The 11055-nt window shown below is 43.4% G+C and overlaps 1 protein-coding gene across 2 annotated transcripts in view; it reads left to right on the forward strand.

Moving 5' to 3' along the window:
• tspan4a (tetraspanin 4a) overlaps positions 1–8138 on the forward strand; it is a 62874-nt gene extending 54736 nt beyond the window's left edge. For both annotated transcript variants that reach the window (XM_048262535.1, XM_048262534.1), the window contains 4 exons: positions 3106–3207; positions 4801–4932; positions 6169–6252; positions 6384–8138. In XM_048262535.1, coding sequence (XP_048118492.1) covers positions 3106–3207; positions 4801–4932; positions 6169–6252; positions 6384–6452 — 387 coding nt within the window. In that variant the 3' untranslated portion in view covers positions 6453–8138. The remainder of the gene's footprint in view (positions 1–3105; positions 3208–4800; positions 4933–6168; positions 6253–6383) is intronic.
• The last annotated feature ends 2917 nt before the right edge of the window (positions 8139–11055 follow it).

Below are 11055 nucleotides of genomic sequence, written 5' to 3' on the forward strand. Positions count from 1 at the left end.
CATTCGAGCTCTGATTTGTTGGTTTAAAACGTCTACTTGTTGAATTTCCCCTCTATCTTCATCCTTCTCTTTTCATCACCATCATCATTTCTCTCTCATGCCTCCCTACCCTTCACCTTGCCTGCTCTTCCTCCGTCGCTTGGGCATCGTTTACATTAGCCTTACTGTATTCGTCTCCTTGCTGTCTCTCTGCTGCGTTGAATAATTAATGTCTTTGCCTCATAGACTGGGAGACACAGCCGTCTTGCCTTGACTTGAATTTAACACCACTCTCTCTCTCTCTCTCTTTCTTTCTCCCTCTCCAAACACTCCATTGAAGTCACCAGTGTGTTCTCCAAAAGCAGGTCAATCTTTAACGATCTATCATCCCTGGTCCCTGTGAGCGCTTCACAGGGAGACGGGGTAAAATTAAAGAGCCGAAACACACTGCAATATGTACGCAGCGTGATTAATGGTTTAACGGCTGCAGCGTTAATTTCCAGGGGCCTTGGCTCAATCTTATTACTTTCATAAGCATAAGCTAATAGCCGGACTGTTCTTTTGTATGACTGCCGGAGTGTCAAACATCAGGCCTCAGTTAAATGGACACGTATGAGGGGACAGTCACGGTGAAGAGCACTGGGGGTGTGGGGTGGGTACTTAACCCATCCCCATCTCCTTAAAGAAGGACACAGCCTCAGTGCAGGAGATAGAGGCTAATGTATAATTCAGCTCACACTTGAGCGCTGTTTGAGTGGGTTGCAGACAGTAGTGATTTAGTGGAGAGGATGATCCGTCTTGGCAGGACTCTGCTGGGGTCACGGAGGAGGGGCGGTGTCGCTGGCACAGTCCTCCCCCGACGCCACACGGAAACGATCAATCGCCAGTCCCTCTGTAAGTGCAGCAGAGCCAGGTCAATGATGAGGATCAATCGGATTGATGAGTTGATTACACAGGCATCTACATGTGGTCCCTTTTACCCTTGATTAAAAGTTAGGGGGCATTGTTTTGTCCACATGTTATTGTAACTTTGGCCAATGAAAGGGGTCAAGTATTGGAATCAATATGTTTGTAGTGGTTTAAAAAAAGCCAATGTTATTGTAGGTGTATCCTACTGTATGTGACCCTACTAATGAATGAGTCTCCATTTGCAGTTCATTCATTTAGAACCAAAACAGAAGTTCACAGGAATTGTGTCACTGCAAATCAACTAGATTAACTCAACCATGATAAGGAAAGGCCATAAGTCCCAACATTTTATTAAAATAAAAGGTGATTATCTTGAAATGTATTTTCTTTTAACTCACAAAAAGATTGCAAACAAGATGGAAGATCGAGGGCGACAGATACACTCACCCATTTCTTTTGGGGAGAAATCTGCTATGTTAATTATTGAAGTCAGTTAGTGTGAACAGGACTAATAAGCTAATAACTTCTGCTCCATTAAACTGCCTTTGTGCAGACTCAATGCAGTCACCTTCTCTTTGGCAGATTCCTTTTGTTGCATGCTGGACACATAAAACAGAAAAACAGATGATTATTCAAAAGCCTGAGCCTAGAAAAGCGAATTTGTGATATTGAAAGAGTTCCTGTTTGTACGTATTGATGCTCAATGATATGCTGATACAATGGGACAAAATAATATAAACAGAGTTTTATTGACTGTCAGCAACATGAAAACTTCAGTGGCAAGACTGCATTTTCTAAATACTTTCCTTTTATGGTGGAAAACTGAATGTGAGTAGGCTGATTGTTGCAGCTCACATCTGTGGTTCGTTGGATAAATCTTCACTGTGTTGTCTGTGAGACTATCTGTGTACTTTCTCTCCAAAAAGACAATAACGCACAACTGAGTCTGACTGAAATGGCCTTTCAATAAAATGCTGTATAATAAAGCTTAACTGGAACATCAGTATGTGTGCTTTAACTGTAAACAGACAACCTTCCATGCCTATTTCACAAATCCATAATAGCATGAAACCTTGAATATCCATTGTGAATAAGCATATCAGCAGGCGGCGAGGGAAATGAATGTAGAATCAGTTATCAGTAAAGAACAACTATGACAAAGAGGAACAAACAATATACAATACATTATGTAGATCTGTTTTTTTAATTTTATTTCTGCCAGTTCACAGAAATAAGACATGCATGAAACATATCCATACTGTATATCATGATCATATTTCCTGTAACCTCTTGAAGGCAGAACCTGCAACGAGTTTTATGGTAGTGGCTGAAAAAATAATGGCTATGACATGGTATTCAAAACAGAAGGCAGTGGACCAGTCTCAACATCAGAGATATGCAAGTGCATGGATCATGAGTTTATTTAGGGCTCATTTATGCATCGTGAGTAAATCAAAAGATGCAGGATATTTGATTGAATGCTCCAATAGCCTATCTCTTTCATGCCAGTCAAGATGCGTTTCTTTCACACAGCTTCCTAAAGCTAAACTGCTCCAAAAGTTCAAAGCAGGATATGAAAACATCAAAGTGCTTCCTCAACCACCTGACTATCCCCAATGTTCACCTAGATTTAAACCTTTGACCTCAGAGAGAAGACATGGAATTTACTGAGTGAGCGTCCTATCAATAAAGTAATCCCCTTATATAGTCAAGCCTTTTAACTCGTACGTTATCATACTGTCGTCGAGCTGGCAGACTCTTCAAACAGCTTGTGATTTTCAAGGTAGACCATAGCAAACCTGTATTCCAGGCTCATCAAAACACTATGCTCAGGCGAGAAATAGGATTGCTGCACCAAACGCTATTCCTACCTGGGCCTCTCCTCCCCCTCCCCTCCCCTCCATCTCCTTCTGTGATCAAGAGTGCACATTTCACTCACAGCAAGGATGCTGTCTCAGAGAGAAATTCAGAATGAGAGAGAGAGAGAGTGTGTATACGGCAGTAATGACTGGACAGTTTGGCACATCAGGGGAGGGGGGGGGTGGGGTCAATGCAGAACCTCTCCGCCTCTCTCCCTCTCTCCCCACGTTAGCAAATTGACAGGCTGACAAATCGCTCTGCTCGGCGTTGCCGCCCATTGTAGCGTGCGCTCATCTGTTTATCTGCATCCCCACTTACAGTGATGATTTGCTTCCCTCTCCTGCTCGTCTCCCACAGATTGATCACCACGCCCAGAAGGACCTGAAGAGAGGTCTCCAGCTCTTTGGCACGGAGGGGAACATTGGCCTGACCAACGCTTGGAGTATTGTGCAAACTGATGTGAGTCCTATTTTTACACCCGGCCACCTGCATTGGGGAGGGATTAACGGCAGGGAAACAAATGGGTGAGGAAGTAGCAAAAGCTGAATCGCAGCTCTGTGTGCCAAGAGACAGCGGCTGAGGCAGACCGGGGGAGCAGTCCAACAAATCATTTGGCTTACAGGAAAGAAAACTGAGTGGCAACAGCCATTTCTTCAGCTCGGTACCATAGTAACTGAATAGTTGCTACAAGCCTTTCAACACTTCAAATATAGATTGTGGTTTAAATGTATATATTTGAATACTATCCGCGTTAAAGAATATTAAATCATTTTTGCTCATTAGATCATTCTTGTTGTTGTGTATCTAGTGCTTCAAAAGCACAGATAATGAGCTCTCAGTCACTTTGGCCAGTTCTGCACTATTTCAGTTAACAAATGATCTAGAATCTATGAGCTTTTCGAGCTTTTTCAGGCGTAGGTATTAAAGCTTCAGTGTTCCATCTTGCTCGTCGCATGTCTATTGATTTTTCCACGCGTGCCAAGTACAGTACAACTGCAAGTGCATTACATCATTACTTTCACATGGAGCACATAGGTTAGGTTACACAACCTGGTTTAGACAAACATGTATGGCCTTGTGGAGACAATTGAGCAAGAAGGCAAATGGAAGCACACTTCTTGGGGTCCCTGGTGAAATCTTGTTTGTTCTGGCTCTTCTTTGATGTACTGTTCTTTGTATTATTCATGTCAAACCCACTGTCTTCCTAGCTCTACTTCAAGCCAAGGAAAGCAAAAAAACTGAGAATAATGATAAAAGTCGGTGTGTATTCGTTTGTTTGGTGTGTGTTAGCTCGGTGCTCGGGAATAAAATAGTAAATCTTCTCTAGCCGGAAGGATGGAGTGGCTGGAATAAATAGATCTTGGCAAAAGGAGCCTGGTTATTCTCTCCAGGAAGTCAGCATGTAACAAAACAACAGATTCCATGCAGGGCCATACCGAGCCATCTCTGCGATGGAAAGCATGATGTTTGAGTGTGGAGAGAATTATCCAGGGTATAGAAACGATAGAGATACACTCAATAAATAAATAATTGGATGGAGGATATGTATATAGACATATGAGAGTAGTTTGTGTCCATAAAGCAATAATACACATAGCTTTTAGCATGTGAGGGGCACTTCGCCATATGTGGCTACAATGCATTTGATGTAGTTCCACCAAGAAAACAGGATTGGGTGTATTTACAAAAAGCCCTGAATATTCTATTCCAGGCTGAGGAAAACTTGTAAATCCAGCATCCCAGACAAGGATTAGCAGGGATTGTGTTTGAATGCATGGCTGAATGCGCTCTCCCAAGGATGTTTCTCTTACAACCACTTTTCACTCATGTTCTTGTAATTTCAGCATTGAGGTTACAAAATGCATTTTCAAATGTGATTGGAGATGGACTTAACTCAGCACTAAACTAAATAGTAGGCTAGTAGAAAAACTAATTCTGCAAGAAAAGCTCGATATCTGGGTGGTATGTTTATTTATTTTCATGCAAGCCAGCTTCCTGAGTAACCTGCAACAAAATCACCCCATTTTCTGCAATCCTCTCTGGGTGTTACAGTTCCGTTGCTGTGGCGTGACCAACCACACCGACTGGTTCGAGGTCTACAACGCGACCCGAGTGCCGGACTCCTGCTGCTTAGAGTACAGCGATGCCTGCGGACTGGAGAATCCTGGCACATGGTGGACCGCGGTGAGACCAACCTGCTTTGCTTCTCCCCTCTGACAGATATTACTCCTCCACTCATACAATCTACTCTTCACTGTGCAGAGTGCTGTTTACCCTGCTGTTTACCCAAATCTACTGCTCTGGCAAAATCTGCTGTTACACTATGGAGAGTTAGGGATTCTCCAGGAATATATTACCCTCAGACAGCCCGCTGACAGCTATAGGGCACTGTCCCTGAGGCATCTGCATTATTCAGCGTTCTGAGAAAAGCCCTAAATGCCTGTTTTGGCCCATAGCGCCTGGTCAAATCATATCATGTCATATCATCTTGTCCACCTCATGCGGGGCCATGCTGCAGTGTGTTTTGAGAGCTCATCTGCCCTCCCCACAAATCATGGAATCCATTTTGTATCACATGAAAGATTTAAGAGGACCTCGCATCCGGCCTGTCGCCGGAGGGGCCAAAACATCCTTCGACGGACTTGAGATGCCGGAGCAGGCTCCGCTGCCGAGCCGAGGTCAGGTGGCCCCTGGCGCCACCGCCACAAGCATTCCGAGACATCCAGCGCTGTTCGGCACATGGAGCCCTGCGCCGCTGCGAGTCTGCCTGAGAGAGGGGAGAGAGAGAAAAAGAGGGAGGGAGAGAGAGATGGGGAGAGAGAGAAAGAGGGAGAGAGAGAGAAAGAGGCAGGAACAGAAAGGGGGAGGGGGGACGGGATAAGGCAGAGCCTCGGCCACAATAACCTTTTCTCTCTAACCGTCGTCTATTGGTCAGCGGGTAATGAAAACATCCATCTTCCCTGCCCCGGACCACCCTCTCCCCCCATTTTCAAAGGGAAATTAAGGACGAGGGTGGTCTGATGAATAACACAGCAAACATGATTTGATCAAAGAGCAACTAAGAAGTCATAGGAAATGTTTGTTGTGTTTTTAGATAGTCTTATCCACACGTCTCAGTTGTGTCAGCTGTGAAATCTCTAGTTTATGGGGTGGGAGTGGGGAGACAGGCAGGTCAGATATGCATTAAATATTTCTGTATCCAAACTAAAACACAGTGAGAAGTCAGAGAGGATTGTAGAGTAGTGAAACTCAGAGGAATTTACATACTGTTCATACCAACAGGCATACTATGCATATATCTGTGTGTGTGTTTACATTACATTTTCAACATTTCTGAAAAGTCTGTGCTATCTAAAAATCTAAGCAATAACTCTTTCTCTGTGTGTGTGTGTGTGTGTGTGCTTGCATTTATATCCACAGCCTTGTTATGAGCGCGTGAAGGGCTGGCTGCAGGAGAACTTGGTGGCTCTGTGGATTTTCGCTCTGTGCACTGCACTCACTCAGGTACAGTGCACACACCACAGTCAGACGGCGAGACAATCAATGGACTCTATTGATCAGTCAGTGAATGATGACAGCTGATTGACTGATAAAACCTTCCGGCTTTGAAACTCACCGTCTTTGTGTCTGTGCAGATCCTGGGACTGGTTTTCTCAATGACGATGTTCTGCCAAGCAGTTAAAGTGGAAACATTCTACGCCTAGAACAGGGCGGTTCCATTCGTTGGCAATGAGCTGCAACAGACACCCCCTAGAGCCAGGAGACGTCAGACATTGATTCATTCTAACCTTGTTTTCTCACAGACTTTTCCCACATCCATTTTTTTTATGTATTTCTCAGCACAAACACCATGCTTTTGTAACATTTCTATGATCTCGGTAGCTCCATTTCACAGCAAATGGAAAATGCCAGAATCAGTCATACAACCGTGGGCAACGGTCAGTCTTGTGCAAAATGTTCAATATGTGATGGAATACATATCTTTTAATCGTGTCTCTAGTTGTAAGACGTAAGAGCTTTTTTTTTTATATCAAATCACCAACAAACCCTATGAATGCGAGCTCAGGGGTTTGAAGTGGCTGTCAGTGGGAAAACAACAGTACACAGTATATAGATGTACCTGAAAATGATAAGGTCTGTAATCTTTTCACCATTTGTAATTCTATAAATATATGTACCTTGTATCTTTTCTGCTGAAGCACAACAGTAATTTATTGTTTTGAGATTGAGGGGACCTAGCAGGTGGAGCGTGGGTGAACAGAAGCCCCCCTGACTCCAGGCTCCCTTTGGAAATGAGGCTCCAGCACAAACCGTGGTTGCTATGTTTTCAAACACACAGCTTACAATCAGACCAGGGTGTTTTATTCCCTGACAACAGAGCACAATTGTTACCACGTTTGAAATGACAGTGGCATCACACATGGAGTGAATCGCACGGCAACTATCAGCAAAGTAATGATGAACGGTAACCAAAAATGATCTTTGAGTCCACAGTGCGTGGAGCAGATTCTGAATTTAGTTGATCAAAAAGGGGTCAGTAAGAATAACAAGGCTCTTGAGTTGTAGTGCTTTCAGCTTTGAATGAGTACAATGTGATGTTCTTCTTTGTTTAGACAAGGTGTTCAGTCAGCCCAAACCCCGACATTAGGAGCATGCATCCGTGAATGTAAAACAAGAAGAAAGACAGACATGCAGGTGTGTGTAGAGGGAATGGGTTGTATTTGTGATGAATAGCTGAGTACAGAGACCTGAGAACGCTGGGGCGCTGTGGATCTGCGTTGCGTAGCTCAGAGCTCGCCCTTACAATCGGAACTGGCAGATGCCTGTGACATCAAAGGGAACGGCAACAAGCTTTTGGGCTGAATCCAGTCAGGTTGGTGGGGTGACAGAGGGAATAGCAGGGGGGAGAGAGGAGAGGAGAGAGACTGTAGGGCAGGGAGATAGAGGGAGTGTGTGTGTGTGTGTGTGTGTGTGAAAAGAGTTGTGAGGTAGGGCAGTTGCGTGGTCTTGATCTCTGTATGTGTGTGTGTGTGGATGTTTGTGTGTGTGTACCACAGCGTTTTGTGCCGATGCTGCAAGTGAGAATGCACTGTGGAGCCCTGTGGAGTCGCACTTCCACACCGTGTCTGAATTCATGACCTCTGGGGAATCACGCTAACAGGCAGCATGAATGCCAGTGCAGGCTCTGCAAAGGCATTTCAGTAAACCAGAACAGACCCATTCAGATGCTGCCACTCTGGCAGACAGAGACAAGGGAATTTGTACAGACAAGTGAATATCAGTATGTTTCCAACTGACAATGTACCCATCTTCTTAATGATGACCAAGACTTATAAAAAAAAAGATATAGCCACAAATAAAGGTTTTCTAATAAAGTCTGCTATGCCCTCCGTGATTTTGTTTGAAATTAATTGTTATGAGAAATGGGCTCAGGCTCACGCATGATGCCTAATGGCATCAAAAGCCTTAACATCTAATTGTTTTTTAGAATTATAGGCTGTTCTTTGTGAATCTGAAGAGAGAGGGGGAAATAACGGTAAGAAGTTCACCACTGGTTTTCTCTTCTCCGCAAAATGTGCTTATAATGTCAGCAATTCATGCGGATTGTGTGATTGCCAGTGAACATGCATAATGGATTTATACACGTGCCATATCATATTTTGTCACTGAAAAAAGTCTGTGACATTTTCCTGGAAAAAAACCCTGCTTGATTCTGAAACCTTGAATCTTTAGAAAGACCTTCTGAGACCTAAACAACCTTGTGCCGTTTTGCATTTATAATGTAGTGCTATTTTATACGTACACCACCTCAAAGACAATAAGAAAATAAAACTTCAAATACATATGTAAGAAGGCATGCAACAGTGGCGAAGGAATAATAGATTCTAATGGCCTTGCACTGAAGGGCGAGATTACTCCCTGCAGTGGCACTAAAACAGGTGAGGAAATTATACGGCATCAGGCCGGCATCAGGCCGTGATCACCATGGTGTTTACAGTGGGCTGTCTGGCACCATAAGATCCTTCTGTTCTTTTTGAGAGAGTGGAAGCACATGAAAGAGCCTATACACTCAGGTCAAGGAGAGGATTAAAAGCTCTGGGATGCCCCAGAACATAAGTTCAGCTATGGATTTCTCTGTAAAATCAGACTATCACAGCAATGGCTTGTGGCAGTAGGCTTCTCACTAGGTGTTTCAAAGAGAAGCAAGGAAGGGAAAAGAAAAATGATGATACAGGTGATAAGTTAGCTCTGTGTTAATATTCATTCTTGGCATTTAGATCCACTACCTTGGTTATACAGTCGCAGGCTAGGCACAGGTGTGTTTTGAAGAGTATCTCAATTGCCTGCGGCCTAGACTGGATAATAGAGTAAAGAATCCCATGGAGCCAACTAATAGTCAGTCATATGGGGATAGGTGGGCACAGTTATGCTTCCTCAATTATCTGGTCTACAAAATGGGGTTCTTCAAAATGGTGGGATTTGCATAAATACAAGGGGACCTTTGTGCTTTCTGCATTTCACAAGCCAGTCTTCCTGACACTGAGCCCTAGGTGGCAAATGAAAATATTGATGGCTTTGTATCAAAGAGGAGTGACATTTCAATTTTAAAAATTCATGACTGCTGCTGAGGCTAGCTTTGTGCAGATACATCACCTGAATACTGATTCCAAATGAGAAGTGATCTTGCTCGGTCCTCCCTCTATCACTCCCTTGCTCCCCTCTATTCCTCTCTTAATATGTCATCATTCCCCCCTCGCTCTCTCACCCTTCCTTTCCACCAGTCGCGCGATCAATAATGCATTCCATCCATCGCTCTTGCGCGTTCTCGCTCTCCTTGTTCGTTCAATAAAACATACTTATATTTCCTATGTCACTCGCCCAATATGCGTCTGTGTGTGGAGGTGTCTCCAATGCATGCTACAGGTCAGTTCTTTCTTTCCATCAAACCAACACTCGACTAATGACATTGCACTCCAGGGTGACTACTGATCCATAGTGAGCACAGCCACATCGACCAAGTCCCTCAACCTGATGTGTGTTTGGGCAGGATGCGTGATTGATGATGTGTTGTGAAGTTAGGCAGTCAATCAGAGCATATATTTGGGTGTGCTCAAGTGGGGCCAAGGGTGGGTTGGAAGCCTAGGGCCTGAAGATCACAGGCGCAGAGCTTGCATGCATTTCATACAGTATAAATAGGAGGAATGGTGTCTCACCGACCTCCAACAGTGAGCCAAAATAAGTTATTTCAGTGCTCTTAGGGGTGTTCAAGCATAACGTCTGATTCATTCACACAAACTGTGATTCATGATTGAATCTGAATTCTAATTTAATACTAATTAAAGATTACTATTTAATTATTTTCCAAATAACAAGAAAAATCTCATCTATTAGGTCTGGGATTAGCAAGATATTACTGAAAAGACAATTGCAATGCGTTCTTACATTTGGTTCTTTCAATGCTCCAATGGCATAGCCTAGAAATCTAGACGCGCCCCTAGCAAATTGCATTTGCTGCCAGGGCTACCAATGGCAATTACCCATATAGACCTAATTACTTGAGTTACTGCGGCACTCCTGCATCACAAGGAGAACTTAAATGACTTTAACATGCACATAACCACACACACCGGACAGTAGGCTACGCCATAAAAGATGGCATGTAATAAGCAGTAGATGTCTCTTTACATTGACAAAGCCTCTTAAAAAATTCAACTTACTGAATGAATAAATAAATAAATAAATAACAGAATTGCCACTATACTAGGCTATTGCCATCTAGTGGTGAAAACATCTTATGGAGCACTCAGAGAATACAAACAAAATCCCTTAATTCTAAACTATGGGTTATGAGAATTTATCAAATAAATAACTGGCTAGTCGCGTTTGTGAAGAACCCCTTAATTCCGTGGGTCTTCATGGTTTTCCAACCAAGATGGCTATTTAATTCTTCAGGGTTTATTGACAGTCTAACTACTATATGAGAAGAATTCCTTGAGTATGTAGGGGCAGCAGAGCAGTGAGAATCCATTAATAATAGCCACTCTGACCTTCATGACAACTGAATATTGTCAATCAACGCTGCGTTGAGCTAAATCGCTTTAATGAAGTTTCCTTCTATGAAGAGCAGGATTAGAGTGGATGCAAAGCTGTGTAGCTGGAGGTTTTTAAGTGCCTTGGTCTAACTCATCTCTTTCCTGCTAGGGTAAAACTGGTTCTTATCATGTCCCCAATTACCCCTTGTGTGTGTGTGTGCCCAGGGGCCTTCCTACAGGAATGCCGAGCTACCTCATTTCTGTTTAATTACTC

The sequence above is a fragment of the Alosa alosa genome, chromosome 14, assembly GCF_017589495.1.
Source record: "Alosa alosa isolate M-15738 ecotype Scorff River chromosome 14, AALO_Geno_1.1, whole genome shotgun sequence".
Taxonomy (NCBI): domain Eukaryota; kingdom Metazoa; phylum Chordata; class Actinopteri; order Clupeiformes; family Clupeidae; genus Alosa; species Alosa alosa.